The following is a 21,040-nucleotide window of genomic DNA, read 5'->3' on the forward strand; positions in this document are numbered from 1 at the left end:
GCTGAGCTAGTAGCGTGCCTTGCAATACAGAGCTGATGTCTTGCAGGTGAATCCTGCTGTCTTGGCTGCAAGCTGCCTCGAGCATCAGAACTGATGATAGCTGTGCAAAGGAGGAGAGGGTCATGCAGCTTTTGAAAGATGAAAGCTGTGTGTGAAATGCAGGAGGCTCTTGACTTCAAATACAAGTAAATGTGAGCTGGGTTCTGTCATCATCACTATTCTGCACATCAAGGGTCTCAGACAACACAAAACTACTGCAATGGAAGTGTCTCACCGTTCTGTGTGCACTGCTTTCAGGCTTTGGAAGATAAGTCAGGATAAATTCTTGAACACTGAGATTTGAAGCACTGCCACATATTAACCGCTGCTGAAGTCTCTTGTGTACTTAGCTACACTGGTGTGAACACTGGTGCAAGCATCAGACAAAGCGTGGCATAAAGATGAGTTCTGTGGTAGGAGGAGTGGTACGGATAATCCAACACAACCTCACAAGCAGACAGCTGATGCTGATTTTCAGTCGAGTTAGTTTCGGGAGGCAGGAAGCTCACTGCTGTCTGCTGTAGCACTGCATGTACAGATGATGTACTGATGCCATCACAGCCCCTCACTGAAGTGGAACAACCCAATGACACAGAAAAGGAACAAGAGGGAAATGCCTAATTAGGCATTATTCCTCTGCTACCACCACTTACTTATGCATTGCAAACAACAGGCACGTTTCTCAGGAAAGAAAATGCAAATGTTGAATTTTCAGGATATGTTATCTCAGTAAAATGATACAAATGGGATTTAGAAATTCAACAGCTTTTGTAACACCACAACAGAAAGAAAGGAAGGAAATAGCCTTGACTCGTGAACACTGTGACAATCAAGAAAAACGATTGTACACACTGTGCTATGATGCTTTGAGTCAACAGTTTTAGTATATATATATATACTAAATACATTACATATACTATATAAGTTTATAAAATGTGGGTTTCTTAAACTCTATTGGTACCATGAAGCATAAATAAATGGAAATGTAGGAGAAATACAGTGCTGCTCATTTCTTTATGAACTATGATTGCTACACCTGGTCCCTCCCTTTCTGGACTGTCCCACGTGTTTACCAAAGCCTACTTTCAGATTTGCATCAGTGTTAGTCCAGTGTAATACCACAAAGATTAATTTAACCTTATCTCACAGTTCCAAGCCCTGGGTGTTCTTGTGTTACTGGAGTTGCTTCAGATACATGAGTGTTGATGTCTAAGCCATACTGACAGTAAGTCTGGAAAAAGCAAACCATTGTTGTGATACCTATAAATACAAGACAGTATACCTATTTATTGATTTTCTCTTACTTTTTAGCTCTAAGAATACTTTCATTCAGATATAATGGCTATGGATACATACAGATAAATACTGTTGTAATGACATATGTATGTATAAAGATATAATTCATGTGGATTTATGAGCTATTTTACTCTTCTTTAAGCATAAACTGTGAAGAGATTATGTGAAAAGGAATCTAGGATCCTATCCAAAACTTGCTGAAATCTCTGAGTTGCTACATCATAGCCTCTTGTCTGCAAATATGTGCCAAGGAGCAAAGAACACGGCCTTGGTAGAGCCAGAGCCTCTGCATAGTCCAAAAACACCCCTTATGCACTCTGCTTTTCTGGAGGACGTGAAGTATGAGTGACAGGTTGAGGAGGCATAAAATGGGATTTCAGATGTGAACTTCCACTCTGCTCTCAACCTAATTCAGCTCAAGAGCAAGTTGTACGTGAATTCCATCAGGCCATGATAGACCTTATAGAAAAGAAGCTTTTATTTTGTGTGACTTTATTAAACGTTCTAAAAATCAACTACTGTAGCTAATATTGATGAAAACACTGGATTTGAAAAACATCTGTAATTTACTTTTTAAAGAATTTCAGAAATTTTTTTATGGGACTTGTTTTTATATTATATTTGTATCTGGAATTCCTAGTAATAAAGTCCCTATGGTGTTCTGCTAAGTTCTGCACATGAAGAGAAAAAACAAACAACTGTTAAAACACTACATTTTAAGTGGGTTTTAAGAACTACATCTCTAGAGGAACTATTATCGAGTTGTGCATCATCTACGTCTAGTAAGAATTTCCAGCTGAAGTTCTTTGCAATGTAAGGGAAGCAGAACCTGCTGTTTGAAAAATAGAAGGTTAATTCTGTTTTCCCACACAGTCTCCTTTGTTTGTAGGGCTGGCAAGTGCTAGTTTCTGCAGGTGAAAAAGCTTAACCAAATTTAAGCGATATTATATTCTTCCAATCTTTGTATCAATCAACTTTTTGCACGCTCATAGTTATGCTGAGTGCAGCTTGTTTGGGTTATCATTAACCTCACAGGAGTTGTTACTGCTATTAAGTCTTTCCCTGTTAGGCAGGGTGCTTTCACAGTTGGCTTGCCTTTTCAGATTCAACCACTGAAGCAACCAGATTGCTGTTTCCATTTACTCTACACTCAGAAAAGTGTGCTACCGACATGGGAGGTTGTGCAATATTTGTTACTGTGCCATTACCTACTCTCCCATACAAACTCTCTTGGGTTACACATGCTTCTGCCTTAGCTTTAGTGCTCATCACTTGTACTTCATTGCATATGGCCCTTACAAGGTACCACTAATTTAGTTTACTCATTAACAGTTCAGATAATATATTATCTGTTTATTCTTCTGGCATACTCCCACATAGTTGCTCCCAGATGGTAATGGTTAATACACTGTTGAAGCTTATCTGCACAGGATTTATGCAGGTCAGGACAGCCCTGCTATGGCACCGCAGACCTCCTAACACAGATACTTGGTTGCAGCGTGTCTGAACTTCGAGCAGAAGAAAACACTGTCCAAAAATTTTTGTTGTCTGAATTTTAAACAAAATAAAACTGATTCTTGAGCTGAAGATATCTCTCCTGATTAATTGGTGTAAGGAATTTACTCAAGCCACATGGATCTTTTCCATTTAGCCTATAATGCCACTGATGTGAATTAGAAGGAGCCAAGATGACAGCCAGAGCCTCAGGCTGGTGTGGGCAACTTCCAACACATGTGAAAGTGTGAAGATCAGAGGAAAACCATATCCTGGGTTAAGATGGGACCTCTCTCTTCCATCACCCAAAGAGCCCCTGAGGCTGTTCTCGTGTCACTGTGAGGTCGCCATGGGGTTTATGGCCTGGCAGCCCATGACACCCCAGCGCTTTGGCCAGGAGCAGGGCACCTCACAGGCAGTGGGGCAGGCCCAGCGCTAGACATGGGGCACTTCCTTGGGGACAGACAGGGACATGGGCCCACCGTGGGTCCCACAGGTGGGGCTTATGGCAGGGCAGGGCTGTGGGGAGCTGGAGTCCAATTCTGTGTGGCCTCACTGGGCAGAGCTGACAGCACCAGGGCTGACATGGGGTCCTGGGCCTGGTCAGATAGGTGCGCCTCAGGGGACAAGGACAGACAGGGCTATTGGTGCCCTCAGTGCCCTGGCATACATTTAATAACAGATTCTGCAGCAAAAATACCCTTTTCAGGAACAAGTTATTTTCTGCTTGCCTTATACCTCATGGAGGAAAATTAGTATTTCCAGAATGTGTCTAATATGTTTTTGACAATTCCAGGCAGGTGGAGTTGCATCCTACAGACATCTCTACAACCTCCCAGAAGGTGATGTGACAAATGCAGGAGTCAGATGACTACGTGGTAGATATTTGGGCAAAGGAAGAAGAAAGTTTCCTGTCTGATTAGAGCATTGTTCTGCTGCATATGCCTTCTTATGTTTTGTCAAGGACACATAAGTCTGGTCTTCAGAAGGGTGATAGCAAAAAATGAATAACTGCATCTTCTCCTGCCCATATACCATTGCTTCAGAAACGTTCCCACACCTCTCCATGTGCAAAAATCTTACAGCAGCCTCAAGAGGAGAGGATAGAGTGTTTCAAAGGCCCTTCAGACTGTTATTCTTTGGGATAAGATATACCTCAAGCAGGAATATAAACAACACTTCAAGTTACTGTTTCTCAAAGGGAAGTACATTATTGACAAGATTAGGGCTGTGACTGGGTGATAAGTGGGTTGATATTGTTAAAGGCTGGTTATAAAGTGTTTTCTTGAAATAGCAAGGCTGTCCTCCAAGTGCTTTTCAATTTGAGATAGCTTTAGATGCATTTCACCAGACCTCTGACATGACTATCATATTGATACTAAAAGGCACCAGTATCTCAAGGCTTTTGATACTTCAGAACTCTTTCTTATTCTAGATTAGTGTGCTCTGTTGATGACAGAGAAATCACAGAAAGTGCAGCATTTTGTCTTTCTGGTTCTCACATAATTACTGAAAGGAAGAGCCAAAGTCATAACCTTTGTTTTAAACTCAATCCAACCTCTTACTGACTTAATTGAGAATATGGTTGGAAAAAGACAGAACATGAAAAGAATAAAAAATAGCTAAATGAGGGCTTGGCCCGCAGAAAGGAAATAAAAGCAATGCAAAAATAAAGCCTACATCCTATTCCTAGACAAGGCTACTGAGGAAATTGTGATTGGTCACTATGGCAACAGATTTCTAATGGAAATAAAATTCTTTTAATATTGCAAGCACATTTTGTTATACAGGTCTAGTAAATGCATTCAGACCTCATTAAAGTGAATTTAATTTTGCAATAGGTGTTCCATATAATGTTATGGACACCAATACATGAAGAATCAAAATACAAATGGTTCTAAGATGTGGATGGTTTTACCATGTTAATGCTTCAAACAATTAGAGGCAAATGGTAACAGTTATTTTCTTTCCTCGGGAAATCTTTTAATAACTGGTGCAAATCAAGGCAACTTAAAGGAGAAATAAACTTAAAGGAGAAATATTTGCTTTTGTTTTCCTGGCTTTTATACTAATGGACTCAGGATGGTGAATCAACATATTTGGATGTTTTTGTGCAATAGAAGAATTTGTTCGTATAGCCTCCACTGTGATGGCCAGTGAGGGTGCAAAGATTCTTGCTCCCTTTGCTTTGCAGCTCTCACAACAGAGGCAAGGCTAAGCCAGCCTTGCATCATTCATGCACAGTTCTGATACCTGTCAATAAGAGCCAGAATTCCTGCAGTGTGAACAAGATTTATCCAATAAAAACAGCATTTAATATGCACATTTTTTTAGGCTAATATTGCTATCCTATTACTTACTCAACTAATGATTCAGTCTGTCACATTCAAGGAAAGTGGATCTTCATACCAGAAAGGAGCAAGATTAACAGCTTCTGTTGCTTAGAAATGAAACAAACAAACTACTGTTTATCAGTGGCTGATTTATCATGAAACAGTGGGAAACACGGGGAACAGGAGAGATTGAAAACATTCATCAAAACCTCTGGCACATTCATATGAGTGAATGGTATTTATGAACCACTGCAGGCCTGCATTGTCCCTACCTGCATCCCCACTTCAAATAGCCTTGTTGCTTCTGCACTGCTAATTTAGTGATATCTCATCTTCCCTCTGCATACATTCCACCCTTCTGTCAGATTATTCCACATGCTTTATTTCAACATCACTTCAATTTTATTCCTTCAGAGTAGGAACAGGCTTATTCTGAGTAGCAAACAGCTGGATGCTTGATGGCTGTTCAGAGAATACTGCTTCTGCTGGATGTGTTAATATGCCTTCATGCCTCAGTGTTTGGACCCCAAAGGACTGGCGTTTCAGAGCATTGCTACACTTGCAAAACTGGAAATTCTTTCATGCTTTGGCTGTTTGCCTGTCCATAGACCTCAGTCACCTTATTTGATACATATCTAGTATATAGGAAAGATCTCACCCACACCAGCTGAGCTCTGCACAAGCATGATTTCGGCAGGCAAGGCAGCAGTGGCTGGAACAGCCTGGTGAGAACGTCTCACCAGCAGCCAGCAACTGTCAGAGTGCAGCAGCAGACAGCCCTGCCAGGGATCCTGGCCAAGCAGCAATCCGGCCTGAAAGAGGGCAGGGGAGACAGAGCCGCCTGTGGGGCTCTTCCTCCGTGTGCCGAATTGGTTTTGCCTCACTGCTGTGAAGCAACACTTGTGTTTAAAGGACTCCTTTCACAGACTTCGTTTAAGCCCATAGTTTGTGCCTCTTTTCATCAGGATGAAGAAGCGTAAGAGATTCATGTCGTAAGTTTGCTTACAACATCCCACCGCTTTAAATATTGTCAGATGCTACAATACAAAGCTGGAAAAAAAAAATAGAGAAGAAGAAGGATTTTCCAATAAACATACTTAGGTGTTTTTTTTTTCCCATTCATTAGAAATCCTGTTCATCTGATTTGATATGTATGCATCCTGTTTACAATATTAATCTCCTAGAACCCAAGGGAGCCTGCAAGTATTTTATGTGGATAAAGATGTAATTTCATTGGTTTGGAAAGGAAGTGGATTTTGTGCAGTTTTTTGAAAGACAACGACTATTATGTAAATTATATTAGGGGTCATTTTTGAGAAATGGTTCCTTACTATTCCATCCTAAATTTGACAGCTAAGACCATAACACCAATAGCTAAGCCAACTCTAATAGCCTACAGCTTCTGGACAACCTAATAAACACACTGATAGTAGAGGTTGGAATAATGTGCAAAAACCAACAGAAACAGATCCCTGGAGCTGAAGATGGAAATAGCACTCATGCAAACCACAAAGAAATCCATGGGAGAATGTGATATGCTTCTGTTATGAAGCTTTCAGTCATGAAACTCCGTGAGAACAAAATTCGGGATTCCTGGCATCAATCTTTGGTTTCATAATTTATACCCCTTCAGATAAAGCACGTCCTTGGTACATACTTCTAAATTATACTTGCTTTATTGAAGACAGAAGTGGAAGGCCCAGACTCTGGAAGGCTCCCAGCTCCTGGGAGTGTGACTGCCAACGTCTCAGAAGTCTGATGTCTAAGTGACATCCATAGCAAATGAGAAAAAGAGTGAAACAATGCAACACGAAACAAGAGGAGGAATCCAAAATGATGACACATACTTGGTTTCGAGTTAACCATCCACAGGGATGAGTTTACAGAGAGGGTTTTTCTCAAAGGATGACTTACAAGCTGAGCACCTGGAGAATATAGTTTGCACCTATTCTACTAAGAAATAAAGCAGGAAGTTTTACGTAACCTTCACAGCCAGCATTCTGGAAGAAGAAAATCTGATTAAATATAACACTGTCTAAAGCACGCAGAAGGATATACAACAAGGAAAAAAGATCAACAGAAATATTGGAAAAAGATTCGTGATACAAGTGAGTAAAAGGGCTGCGGTTAATTCTGCTTGGGAACTGAGAGCAGCCAAGGAGAAAGGAGGGACCTGTGAGCAGTGCGGGGAGCGGGGTGGCACAGTCCGCCTGATGCTGCCGGTGCTGTAAGTGCCACAGCAAGGCAAGGGTTGCCATCCCTTCTGCAACAGCATTTTTAAGAGCGTGCACTGTTCAGAAGAGATGAAAGCATGGGATTAACTCAGTGATCTGTTTCTTGCTTCAGGGCCACAGACCTGAAAGTACGTTTCCTTCTTTAACAAGCCAGGCTTCTGAGCACTGCAGACGGCGTCACATGGTGGCTGTATTATTCCTGCTTAAGTAACCCGCTTTAGCCAGCAACCTGCTGGGGGAAGGAAAGGGCAGAGCTGAAGTCTCAGCAACTCGCACGCTGCTGCCAGGCTCAGAGCTGCAGGCTGCATGCTGTGTTCCATGGTTCCCTCTGGCACCGCCGCTGACCAGCAATGGGATGTGTGTGCTTCAGCTGTCAGCCGGGATGGCATTCTGTATTGCAGCTGAGAATGACTCCTCCATTTGCATTAGAGCCATTCTTTTGGAGCATTTTTCCTTTTTGCCTGCCCCACTGTTGGGTTCGGGGTGTTGATCTTGACCTCCAAATCTCCACAATCAGGGTCATTCCCGGTACCACTGGGAAGCGTGAGCTTTGTGGCTGCAGCCATTGTTGCTCCGTATGGGCAGGCGTCAGCAAGGGCCCTGGCTCCCCCAGCCTCCCCAGGAGACACACTCTACACAGCCTGCCAGTACACTTTCTCCTTAAGGCTATCTTTGTTTTTTTATTGCCACATCATTGGCTTTCATTTAAGCTCCTCTCAAAATATCACCCTGGTGCTCCTCACACCCTCCCCTTTGGGCAGGTTTCCTTGGCTCAGCAATGCTGCTCAGTGCCCAGCCTAATAGAACACATGGCCCACTGAGACCAGTGTAAATATTTCCCTTCACTTCAGCGGACTTTGGACAAGCCTGCGATAACTCAATTTATTGGACAAAGAGGGGCCTCAGCAGCCCATCTGCAGTCAGTGATGGCACTCACGTTGCCTGAAGTGTGCCCCAAAAGCACGGCCTTCCCTTCTCCTTGTGGCACTCCTTCACGGCGAGTTCTTCTGCCCTGCCATAATCCCATAGGAGGGGCAGACCCAGCCAGCACAATGAGATACAGCCAGTCCAATGAGCCTGTGGCATGTCCTGTGAGGAGGGGTGCTGGGTGGCACTGCGTGCAGCTGAAAGCAGGCCTGAGAGGTGGGGGGGTGAGAGCTGCTTCCCCTCTGAAAATGCGCATCTGCGTTAGCTGTGTCATTTATACCACTGATTCTAAATACAGCAACCATATTTCTTAGTGGATGTGGTGTGTGCGTCTGCACAGTGCCGTCACAGAGGCCTCAGGTCTAACCTATAAATATAATTAATGCTGGTAGCATGATTTATATTAAACAAGTGATGAGCCATTGTTTCGCTGTGAGATGTGCAGAAGATTTGGCAGCCCTGGAGCTTGAATGACATCAGTTTTAAAGCTCAAAATCAAACTGCCACCTCGTGGTGTGATGGGGAGGAATCTGTAGGAAATCGTGTACAGCAAAAAGAGAGAGACGTTGTAAAAATTGGTCTCTTAGCCCCACCAATGGCTTGCCATATTTACGTAGTCTTAAATATATCTTTAGTACACTTTGAGGAGATCATTATTTTTGTCTTCCATTAGAAAGTTCATCTGGTCTTTTGTTGTTATTTGTCAGTCTAAAATACCAAACCAGTCACTTATTCTCATATGTACTTGTACTGAAATCACCAATGTACTTATACAAATAGATATTCAAGGTTAGGTTAAAATGCAGCACACAGGAGAGCCACAGATACAATGGCAATAGATGTCTATAATTGTTTCCCTTCTCTATTTTAAACTCATTTGTCTTAAGATTGTTATGAGAATCAGAGCACGGCCATGCCAGATACTAAAGGTGAGCAAATAGTAGTGCATCTGAGGTGCACTCCCTGTGCATCCTTTTGGGCCATGACAAATGAGAGCTGATTGTAGTCAGCTTTCCCTTTCGCTGCAGACCTAGCTCTCACAAATTCCTGCACCTTGGTTGTCATCCAAGAGCAAGCACAGTGGGCCAGCAGATGTGCAGCTTGTGCATCTCAGCCTTCAGGTGGCAGAGCTGCATGGGGATGCACTGCATGATCCTTTCTGCATATGGCTGGATTGAATGTCCTCATGTCATCTAATGCTGCTCGTGATGGGCAGATGAAAAACTAGTCCATTTCAAACCAGAAAGTGTAACTGAGGTCAACTATGTATCAGTGCTTTGTGCATCCAAGGCTTCTCAGGAACATAGTGGTTAAAAAATAAAATAGTGTGAGTAACAAGAAGTCCATAGGATTTGGGTTCACATTTGTCCCTCTGCTCATGACAGACAAGCATTAACACTTTCCTTAAAGCATGGGGTGGAGTTATCTGCTGAGAAGAGATATAGAGGGAGGCAGGAGGGAGTGTAATCATACGGCGAGTGTGATGCTGACCCTCCCCTTAAGTAAGCCCAGAAAGACACAGACACATTGCATGCAGCCTATAGCATGGGGGCAAGACGTTTTCCTTCCACTGTATCTGTTGCAAGCCTGAGTGCAATACTTAAGGGAAGCATTTTTTACAAAGTATTTTTAATACATAGACAGGTGCTCAGTGGTTTCTCAGTTCTTCATGAACTGCTGTCCTGTAACATCTCTGGTGAGCACCGGCTGTAGGAGAGAGCTGGTGAGCATCCCATGGGCAGGGATGCTGCAGGTGCTCGTGGGGCTGCCTGAAGTGCCCAACCCCTGGAACACCTACACAGAGGCTGCCCTGACTCAGAGCATCATCCAGATTTCATGTTTCCTTCAGTCTGCTTGGAAGCCAAACTCACAGGAAAAGCAGAGACAAAGATTTCTTCTTCATGGTTGTGTGCAGTCTGCCCAGCTGGGTGGTTTAAATCAGGTACAAAGAGCATTCTGCTAGCTTTGGTCCTACCACATGGCCCAAGCAGGTGCATGTGTGAGTCACTTCTATGTGAGGCCTGGTAGCAGCTCATTTTGGCTGAGTCATGGGTTTGCATCAGCACAGACCAGCGTTGACACAGGGACAGGCCTGGCATAATTAGAAAATAAAGGGAGGAGGTGTTCAGTGGGTGCTGGGATTGTGAGACAGAGGGGGGAGTGGCTGGGGGATGGAGAGTATTTAACTGAGAGTTATGTAGGGTGAGAGGAGAAGTGTCTCTGGAGCTGTGTGGCCTCTTCAGCTTGCATGAGTTAATTTGCAATAAGGGCCCTGCTGTGTATGAGCACCCCATCCCATCCTGCAGCCATACACCTCTGCAGTATTTCTCCTTCTGGGGGCACTTCCACCTGCCACTGCTATGGTCCCTGAGCAAACTGAGGCACTCCTTCTGCTCAGGGCATTATAGCCATCAGGCTGGATCAACACAGCCATGCTCAAGGCTTTACATACTGGGGTAGCTGTGAGCCCTGCATGCTGGTGGCTCTAGTGGAGGCCTGGCCTGATGGCCAGAGGAATGAAAGCAGGACCAACAGGACAAGTGCTGTCCTGAGAAAAGCAAGATGCCTCCCACTGGAAGAGTGCATGGGAAGTGATTTTTTCCTTCTGAAGTGCATTAACTGGAAGGCAGAGAGAGCATCACATCTCACTGCCATCAGTAAATCAGCGATAGTAACTATGAAAGGAAATGTGTGTTTCTCCAGCTGAGAAACAGCACCCAGGACTAATGTCATTTAATATAACATGGCAGGAACAGAGGTTAACCATGTGGTTAATGAAGCTTAATGTGTATAAAACCTGTAGAGAAATTATTTTTTTCTGGTCTTATTGCTAGTAAGTCTGTCCACACTTTCATAAAAAGAGTGTGGTGATATCTAAGAGTGGTATTTTGATGCCTGAAATGCTCCTCATATAAATAGAACAAGCAGATCAGCATGACCAAGTGATAAAATTACCTTCTGGTCTTCAGGAACTTCAGCATGTAGCCACGCTATAGGGACCTCAGTGCACCCCTCTTCACAGCACAAATAAATACGTTTGGAAATGGAGGTGGAGGAGGCATACGAGAAAGGAGAGAATACCCAGGGGAAAATGACTCGAGCTGAAGCTGCAAAATTAGTGAAAAAGAACTTTCTGGAAGCCCTGAAGTCCAATGACTATGAAACACTGGAAGAGCTCTTGAACCAAAAGAAAATAGACGTGGACACGGTGTTCGAAGTGGAAGATGAGAATCTGATTCTGGCATCCTACAAACAAGGTAAACGTGACAGCATTCGCAGGACAGGAAGTAGGTGGGCTTGGGTTGTGTTCCGGAAACTGTGGCCTTGTGTCCCTTCTAAAGCTGCAGCGTAACGTGGCTCACGGGGAGCGGTGTCAGGAGGCTCATGTGGACACGGCCACCGCCGGAGGGGAGCTTAGCTGTGCTGCCAGCCTTGGCGGAGGGCAGGCCAGAGAGCAGTACCAGCCTCCGCACCACCCAGGCACTACTGCAGCCCTGGGGAAGCCTGGAAAGAGGAGACCTTTGCTATTTCCTCGCAGAGGATTTGAGTGCAGAGCCCGGAATAGGCCCATGCAGTGAAGTATACAGATTTCTTGCATGTTCTCCATCACATTAACAGAACATTTAGAAACACAAAATATTTAGTCTCTTCCTTTTTCAATTTTCAATAGTGCAGTGGATTCTCCTCAGCTTATAGGATCTAAAGAAATCCTGTGGGTTTGAATGTTGCTGGTGGGGAGAAGCTGTAGTTTTCAAGCTCACATAAAGCAAGGATGTGCTAGCTCATCAAACCAGAGAACTCATCTGGAACAACAACACAACCAGGCAAGACTTCCCACCTGTTTTGGAGTTTACCAAATCCAGACCAGCTGTCAGACAGATACTGAATTTCCCCAAACTTACAATTTAAAACAATGAAACAAATCTGCTTTCTGCTAAAATCAACATACTTTGTTACCTACTTGCTAAAAAGACTCCTCATGGGTATCTGGAAGACAGCAATGACCAGCTTTTGCCAGAAGTTATCTCCAAGAAGGAGATAAACACCAGTCTTAGCAGCACAGCAAATACCCTTCTTTTTTTTTCCTGTGACATAACAGAGGGACAACATCCCTTCTCTTCTCTTTTCCTATGTTTACCTGATATTTAATGATCAGTCTCTGCTCTTTTGATTATGTAAGGGTGAGGATGATTCAGCCAGGATTTCCCCTGGGGATAGCATCTGAACTAACGCACACAATGATGAAGTTATCCTAAAATACCTTTTCTTCTGTCCTCAGCAGGCTAAAATGCATTTTGGTTGTGGTTTGAATCTGCAGAAGTAATGCTTGGATTTTTGATGTGGCTATTTTGGCAACAAGTACTAACCTCTCTTTTGGACAAGTCTCTCCTTTTTTTCAAATGGTAGAGGGATAAATGTATCCCATGGCAGTCTATCTGCAGAAGGCACTCCATCAGCTATCATGCAAATTTTGCTTTCTGGGAGGAGGATTTCCTTGAGGAGGGAATGCTGTTAAGCATTCAAACAGGTTGAGCTTTGCCACAGCCCCAAGAGATGAAGGGGAAGGGAGAAGCCACCAGTGGCAGAGGGGCTTTGCTACCTCTCTTACAAGAGGTCCCCCTTTTGGGGACCATGGCTTCTTTTCACCCCAACAAAGAGGTGAGTTGAAAGAGGCCTCCCACATAGGCTGTTCCTGCTGGCTGCCCAGTGCCAGGTCTCATCCCTTTGGGATCAGGGATGTCTGTGGCTCTGGGCAGAGGACATGGGAGGTGCTCCTTCAGGACATCTGCAGGCATCACTCACTCACAGCAGCACGAAGGAGATAAAGGGTGGTCTCAGATAGGAAAACTGTGGCTGTGTGATGGGATAACTTAGCTTTTAAGGACCACTTTCCTACCATTATGTATCATTTATGACTCACATATATATACTGTTGGACCCTCAGGCTCAACTCAGTGTAGGATCAGGTTGGTTACAAGGAGAAATGCAAAATGTGAATGCAGGTGGGGAAATGACATAGGAAACCTGCTCTGCTGTGTGCATGGACTCTGGGATAGAACACACCTACTTTGCACCAAGCTTGGGGGCATGTGATGAAAAAGCTTTTCTCTCTGCCAACAGCAGTTTGTTTCTGTCTGCCTCTTTCCTCTCTATCTCTCTTCCTATCTAATACAGCACACATGAAACTGTAAATGTTGTATCCGTCTGGAATGAGGGTGGAAAATCCAGAGTTCAAGACTCAAAAATTAAGGTCTGAATTAATTTGGCCTCATTACACATCTGTAGTACTTTCCTGTCCTTTAAATAATAACAATATTTACCAGAAACTTGGACAAGGAGATCAAATTAATTAAACCAACAACATTTTATAGGCACATTCTAGCTAAAACATAGCTGCTCTACCTTAAAAATAAATATAGAAAAGGATAAAAAAGGAAGTTTTAGTCTTCTCCTGCCCTTATGCACAGTACTATTATAGTTTTCTTTTTTAAAGCAACTGATCGTAGTAATCACTTCAGAGACTGTCTCTGTGCAATCATGAAACATGTAGATGTATCTTGGGAACAAATATTTAAGTGTTCTTTGGCCTTACACCTGTTTGTAAGTGGGGGGGGGGGGGGGGGGGGGTGAAGAATACTGTGAAGTTTTCAGACAAAAATCTGAACATTTTGGAACTAAATTTCATGCTGAACCGCACCTGCTTCCATTTGGCTCTTCCACCTAAATCACATCAGCATCAAAACTCCTCACTCCATGCCCTTCAGGGGCAGTAGCTGGCAGAAGGGCTATGATACTTTGCCACACTGCCACGTTGTTGGGGAACATCTTCATGCAATGCATCACTATGAGTACAAATCCAGCTCCCAGAGCATGCAATCTTGTAGTGCCCCATGCAGAAACAGCAGGATGAGCTATCCATTGAGTCACAGGTCTAAGCAGATTCAACATCCTTATTCCAATACCACCTTTGTTCAGCCGTTGGTAGACTGAAGAATCTGTTTCCCACATATTTTTCAGCTGATGGTATTTCAAATGCTCTGAGCTTTTTTTGAAGATTATTATTCAGCCTACAGAGGTCACTAGAAAAACAAAAGCTGCCTTCAGTACATCTACATGGGAATTATCACTCCAGAAGGCAGACTATTCAGAACACGTAGTGGAAGTACCTAATGAAAATGAAGATATGCTTGAGAGAACTTTGTGTGCACTAAACTCTAGCTGGTAAAATTACAGTAAGTTAAACCAAAGCTCTGATCTTCTCTTCCTCCTCAGTTGTTCTCAGTAGATGGATAATGCAAAGGAAAATCTTAGCCAAGGATGGTAACACTTTTTTGCTTTGTACAGGATACTGGCTGCCTAGTTACAAATTAAAAATATCCTGGGCAACTGGACTTCATCTGGCTGTCATGTATGGGCATCTGGAGAGTCTTTCAGTCCTGCTCAATCACAAAGCTACGATCAACTGCCGGCCCAACGGGAAAGCCGCAATCCACATAGCGTGTGAAACGGCAAATGTTGAGTGTCTCAAGATCCTCTGCAACCATGGAGCTAAGCTGAACTGCTTTTCAATGAGCGGGCAGGCGCCCTTGCACTTCTGTACGACACTAACCTCCATTCCTTGTGCCCAGCAGCTGATTTGGAGAGGTAAGGGAAAGTTCTGGATGGTCTCTGTGGTCTTTCCTAGGAGGCAAGTCTCCAAGTCCATGTATATTTATCCTTCCCACCCACAGCTGACTTGCCTGTTCATCTCTGACTCCTTCTCCCCATCTCTTTGACCAGCTGAAGTTTCTCCTCTCCCTGTCCCTGGCCACCAGCCCTTGCTCCAGGGTCGGTTCCCATTTCAATGCCTCCAGCCCACTGCCTAGTCAGTCCCCACCAGCAGAGGTCCTCTGAATCAGGGAATTTCTTTTTCTCTACTTTTTTTTTTCTGTCTTCCTCATCTAGATTTACTACTGAAAGGCTCTCACATTGAAGTGCACCCCTAGCTCCTTTTTTCTTGCATGAATTTCCTTGTTCTCCATAAATTCTTCCATCCACTTGTGTTTTAAGGCCTAGCCCTGACAGAACAAGTGTAGTTTTTCATATTGTCTCTTAGTTTGCCAGCAGTCAAATTCTCACATCTACATAGGAACTATGGGAAAAAGGCTATTATATAAGACTCTGTTTTCCTGAAGCTAGATATGTTATATCACTGATTGGCTGTAGCAAATGAAGCTATGAATAGATGCAATTCACAGATAAATATATTGATGTTCCTTCCACTGTGCCCTTAACACAAGGAAGCTGACTCGGGACTTTTTAAGACAGATATAAAGGGTATAGCAAAGTCAGGCAGCTCTGAGTCCTGAGTTACAAATAGACAGATTCCCTTGTTTGTCACACTGTGCCATGGCAAATACAAACACCTTCAGCTTTTTGCTACATATGTTGTTATTGAAAGCTTCTCTTGAGATGCAGAGACCAGGTATGATTTGTGGGCAAGGGGGTCTGAAACCACAAATGAATAACCACATTGCATTACTTCTGCTGAGAAGATACATGTTATTTTGTTTGTTAGAAAGGAAAATAAATGCTACCAGTTGTATCCTGCCCAAAGCAAACAGGCCTGACAGCAGGAGCTGCATTTGCTACCATGGAAAAGCTTAAAAGTCCAATGTACTGTTACAAAATGCAGCAAATGAAAGGATGTATTCTGCAGGCTTTCTCCACCCACTTATCACCAAGCAAATAACAGTGCTTTGCAAGCCACCCCTCTTTCCCTAAGCGCTCTGTAAACTTGAATTTCTATGTGAGCTAAAAGCAGAGACTACAAACAAAATGGGCACGGTCTGGAGCAAATCGTGGCAGGTGTGTGCACACAGCACCACCCAAAAGCTGTTGGCAGGTGTTTGCTGATGCCCCGAGCTGAGGTTTCCAGAGGTATCTCCCATCCCACCATCTGCACCCAGTGCTGTCACACCAGGTCAGTTCAGGCAAAGGCAGTTCAGCCCTTTCTGGCTTGGGCAACCGGCCAGTCAGGCAGAGCTCTGCCCAGATTTGTTTACCACCTCCAAACTTATGTTGCTGATATACTCACGGACATGTAATGCGAGTAACACCCAGCTGGGTTTAATGGGATTAGCGCACAGCCCAGCGGTAATTTCTGACTCCTCTTTCTCTCTCTCAGTCATTAGTCCTCAGCCTTAGTGTAGTTTGGCCATGCAAGGGCCACTTGGCTGGAGAGGAGCAGCCACACAGCTTGCTCTTGCTCTTGCACGAGTGCCTTATCGACTGCTTGCCAAGGCTCAGGGTTCAAGGAGCAGCTCTCGGCCACCCAGCTGCCAGCATTGACTTCAGCACCTTCGACCACTGGAAGAACTCCCTCGCCCTCCCCAGCCTGCTGGCTCTGCTGTACATTGATATGTAACAGTATGTATAAACACTACATGTACACTGTAAATGTATGTTCCATGCAATAGTTTTGCTTTGCTCTGGGGAATGGCGTCTTGACAACCTTTCCTCTGTTCTAATAAGCAGTGTTCAGTATGCTTCCCCTCAGTAATTTGCATTTCTTTAGAGCAAATTGCTGGTAGCTGGAAAGGACGAGGGAAAGTCCCGCTGAGAGGGCGGGAGCCCAGCAGCCTGAGCTGCTTCGGCAGAAACCTCGCCAACTGCAGCCCGGGGCCCGGGCCTGTCCGTCTGTCCGTCCTGCGGCAGCTCCCGTGCTGGGCAGCAGATGGCGATGTTGCTTCAGCTGGGACATAAATTCAGTGCAAACGGAGCTGTTACACCTTAAAGAATCGTTGAGGCTGGAAAAGACCACTAAGATCATCTAGTCCAACCGCAACCCATCCCCACCATGCCCACTGACCATGGCCCTCAGTGCCACATCCACACGTTTCTTGATCACCTCCAGGGACAGTGCCTCCACAACCTCCCTGCGCAGCCTGTGCCAATGTATCTTCACTCTTTCACAGAGATCTTTCCTATTATCCAACCTGAGCTCTGTTAGCAGCTCAGAAATAGGACTAGACCCTCAGAGGGGGAATTCTTTCCTTCCTTCCTCCCTCCTTCCCTTCCTCCGTTCCTCCCTTCCCTCCCTCCTTCCCTCCTTCCTTTCTCTTTCAAATATCATTCATGGAGTAGGAGTAGCAATCTCATTTTTCCTCCAGTTCTTTATAGGAGAAAGCACTTTAGGAAGAGATTCGAACCTGAATGCTGCTCCAAAACAATGTTTAGATAAGGTGTTCTATCAGCCCAGGGCCAATCTATGACATCGGGAGAGGGATCCAAGAATCTGAAGTTTTTAAGGGTTTCCCAGAGGCCTAAGAAATGCAGAACTCACATCTCTTACTGTTTGCATTACTACAAGCATGTTTCAAGATAAATGCCCATCCCCACCATCTCCTTGGGTAGCACAGCTCTAGCACAGAGGTGCCTGAACCAGGATTTTGTTGCCTTGACTGTTTCCTATAATCTTTCCTTGTCAGGAGCCAACGTGAACATAAAAACCAACAACCAAGATGAGGAAACCCCTCTGCACACTGTGGCTCGTTTGGGTGTCCCCGAGCTCGTGGCTTTCTATGTGGAACAAGGGGCGCAGGTTGATGCTCTCAATGCCCACATGGAGACCCCCCTGGCTTGTGCGGCCTACTGGGCCCTCCACTACAAGGACCAGACATACAGCCCCGACCACCACCTCATCTGCCGGATGCTCTTAGACTATAAAGCTGAAGTGAATACTCGTGACGAGGACTTCAAATCCCCGCTCCACAAAGCTGCCTGGAACTGTGATCATGTACTGCTTCACATGCTGCTGGAGGCAGGAGCAGAAGCTAACATCATGGATGTCAATGGCTGTGCACCCCTACAGTATATCATAAAAGTGACATCTGTGAGGCCAGCTGCCCAGCCTGACGTCTGCTACCAGCTGCTACTGAATCACGGAGCGGCCAGGATATATCCCCTGCAGTTCCACAAGGTTAAGGATGGTTTTGTACGGAGCAGAGAGATGGAGAGAGAGGATGACTTGAACAGGAGAGAGATGAGAGAGCCAAACCTCAGAGTCTGATAATACTGGGATTTGCAGGAGTCCTATGAACCCAGAATGCCCAAAATCTTGTGAGATGATCTGTTGTAAGACTGGTATCACTGTTAATGCCAGAAACTTGACCCAGATTCAATTTTCATTCTCAATCAGCCTGAAAATACAAACTTGGCCCAAGCCTAGTTTTTCAGAGCTGATTGACACTACCATTTCAGAAAATCTACATGCTTTCATCAAACCTCGCTCTAAATATACTTAACTGGGTTGTAGGAAATGCATATTTTGTGGCCTTTATCAAAGACTGGAGAAAAGATAAGATGGCTCAGTTTGTCCCTTCTGACCTTTGAAAATATAAATCCACTCAAACTGAGATGGATCTCAGTGAAGTTTTGGCTTATTCCCTGGGAATGAGGGAAATTAAGGAGAAATTCCAAATCTGGGCTCATAGTTGATGGGGGAAAAAATAATAATTTCAGGATCCCTCCCAAAGAATTCCTAAAGGTCTTCAAAGCCCAAAGCACTGTAGTTGGCGGATTTCTTACATCAAGCAACAAAGTAAGCTTGCTGTGGTCAGGACTCATTCTCTCATCTTTGCCCTGAGCATAACTGTGCTTCTCCTCCACTGTACATACAAAATTTCAACAAGCCAAGCAATCAGAAATCTTTGAAAAAAAATGCCAAAGCTTTGGTTGTACCCTCCTGGGCCTATAATGAGCTGCCCCTGTCTGTAGCAAAATAACTTCCATTTTTCTTAAGTGTGTTTGAGAGCCAGACTTGGCGGCTCGTCTTCCTGTAGCATGATGTTCAACCTAGGGGGATGTTCTACAGAGTTGTTTGTGGAAGTCTGTCTATGGTGTGTGTCAAAAATGTACATAGTACAGTGTGAATGCAAAGCGTTACTCTATGACTGGGAGTGACTATAAGCTTTGTTGTGTTTTTTTTTTTTTACTTCTCTGCACAAAGCAGTGTAGATGGGGGTTGTGTCTTTTCCAGCACCAACCACATCCTGTCCTAAGTCTTTAGATGTGTACATTTCAGCGTGTCCTTACGTTTGTCTTGCCAAGCAGCCAGGCTGGCCCCAGCTTCTTGGTAGTACTTATGATCCCTATACATCCTGCCTACAGGTGCTACAGGCCTGTCATTCCTACCCCAGGGCTGTGGAGGTGGTCGTTAACACCTATGAACACATCAAATCAACGTCGAAGTGGAAAGCAGCCATACCTGAAGATGTCTTTGAGGTAAGATCTTACTGGGTTGCAAAGGAGTAAAATCCAAGCTTGATATTTATTATTCGTATCTGGCCACGGGAAAATGAGTATACTTTTGAAAATGAATAACATACCAGGGCAGCTCTATGGGCTCCCGCTGAGATCTGTGTGTTGGGAAGTGAAGGAGAGAAGCTTAGTGCCCTGAACCACTCATCTTGTTTCGTGTTTTACAGCGGCACCAGGATTTCTACGACTCCTTATTCAGTGTGTGCAGCAATTCACCACGGTCCCTCATGCACTTATGCAGATGTGCTATTCGGATGACATTGTCAGAACGATGCCACCGAGGCGTCCCTTTGCTCTCCATCCCACCATCCATGAAGAAGTACTTGCTGCTGGAACCAGAAGGAATAATCTACTGAGCCAGTGCCGTGCTGCTGCCTGCACCTTCATGGAGTTGCAGGCCCTGTGCTCACGCAGACCTTCACTTCTGTGTGGCCTGAGGGCTGGCTGGCACTCACTGGCCCTCCTCAGAGGCTCCTTGGGGAAGCAGAGCTGGAAAGGCACCTCCAGATGAACACATCCCTGGATGCTTTGTTCAGCCTAGCGTAAACAGCCCAAGCAACAATGCTTTCATTTCTATCGGTATTTATTCCACTGTCTGATATTGTTAGAATCAACCTGAGCAGCCCTTAGTACTGTTTCACTGCGGTTTTCTTTAGCTGTCATTTTAGGAGTAAGAGAAAGGATACTATCAAAAAGTAGTATGTTTATTAGTCATAGGAATGCTTTCCCAGAACGAAGTGGGCAAACTGATTTGTATCATGACCACAGTCAGGATTGCAGTAGTTTGCTATGGATCAGTACTGAGTTTGGGATTCATTCATTGTTCACTACACCTGTCTGTACCTTATAAAGCTTTGTCACAATGCTATCCTTTTTAATTGTAATATCTTTTTTTCCATTATCCACCGTAGTGTGGGAACAGGACTGAAATCCACAGCACTGACATTGCTGTGTGTTCTTATTCATGCCTTGGTAGCTTTTAGAAGGTGCTGTCTCTGTTTCCACTCTCACTGTGACCTGCATTAAATTCACATCCTGGTGTGGAGAGGGCAGATGCCCTGGCCTTACCCACGTCAGCTCACACGCACACACACACACATCCTTCAGGATGGAGCTGGGTGGGATCCATGAAAAATATGAACATTTCTGTCTGTTGATTACAAAAGGATCCTGACCTATGAACAAGGACTATATATCTCATTTTTGGGCAGCTAAGCACAGGTGAAAATAATTCCACCTTAACTGAGAGGTGTTTTTCACAGTGAGGAGATGTGGGCTGAGCTGTTTCAGACTTGTCAGCTGCTGGGTGCCTTTGAACCAGCTGGTGCTGGTTCCCAGGAAACGGTTTCTCCTGGCAGAGCCATTGTCTGCAGCTCAAGGGAAGAAATGCAGGGCACGCCGTAGGTATCCTGCAGC

General features: G+C 44.5%; 1 protein-coding gene, 1 long non-coding RNA gene and 1 other non-coding gene across 3 annotated transcripts; all 3 read left to right on the forward strand.

Annotated features, from left to right (window-relative positions):
* Positions 1–3,185: 3,185 nt before the first annotated feature.
* On the forward strand, positions 3,186–4,126 carry LOC101751337. The gene is made up of 2 exons (XR_211538.4): positions 3,186–3,325; positions 3,626–4,126. It is a non-coding gene; the product is annotated as an uncharacterized LOC101751337 (long non-coding RNA).
* Positions 4,127–11,276: 7,150 nt separating this feature from the next.
* Positions 11,277–20,492, forward strand: ASB4 (ankyrin repeat and SOCS box containing 4). Its single transcript, XM_004939310.4, has 5 exons — positions 11,277–11,580; positions 14,669–14,968; positions 17,794–18,284; positions 19,475–19,588; positions 19,792–20,492. Exons 1-5 carry the CDS (start codon positions 11,367–11,369, stop codon positions 19,978–19,980), a joined length of 1,308 nt encoding a protein of 435 aa, XP_004939367.1. The 5' UTR covers positions 11,277–11,366; the 3' UTR covers positions 19,981–20,492.
* Positions 13,000–13,109, forward strand: MIR6601 (microRNA 6601). Its single transcript, NR_105469.1, has one exon. It is a non-coding gene; the product is annotated as a microRNA 6601 (primary transcript).
* Positions 20,493–21,040: the final 548 nt, after the last annotated feature.

Source organism: Gallus gallus, chromosome 2, assembly GCF_016699485.2.
Source record: "Gallus gallus isolate bGalGal1 chromosome 2, bGalGal1.mat.broiler.GRCg7b, whole genome shotgun sequence".
In the NCBI taxonomy this organism is placed as follows: Eukaryota; Metazoa; Chordata; class Aves; order Galliformes; family Phasianidae; genus Gallus; species Gallus gallus.

What these genes read in the sequence shown, in the direction of transcription:
- ASB4 (XM_004939310.4), top strand. Translation starts at nt 11,367, where the DNA reads ATGGAGGTGGAGGAGGCATACGAGAAAGGAGAGAATACCCAGGGGAAA. An exon ending in CCAGCAGCTGATTTGGAGAG is followed by an intron (nt 14,969 to 17,793) that starts GTAAGGGAAAGT and finishes TTTCCTTGTCAG; the next exon opens with GAGCCAACGTGAACATAAAA. An exon ending in ATCCCCTGCAGTTCCACAAG is followed by an intron (nt 18,285 to 19,474) that starts GTTAAGGATGGT and finishes TCCTGCCTACAG; the next exon opens with GTGCTACAGGCCTGTCATTC.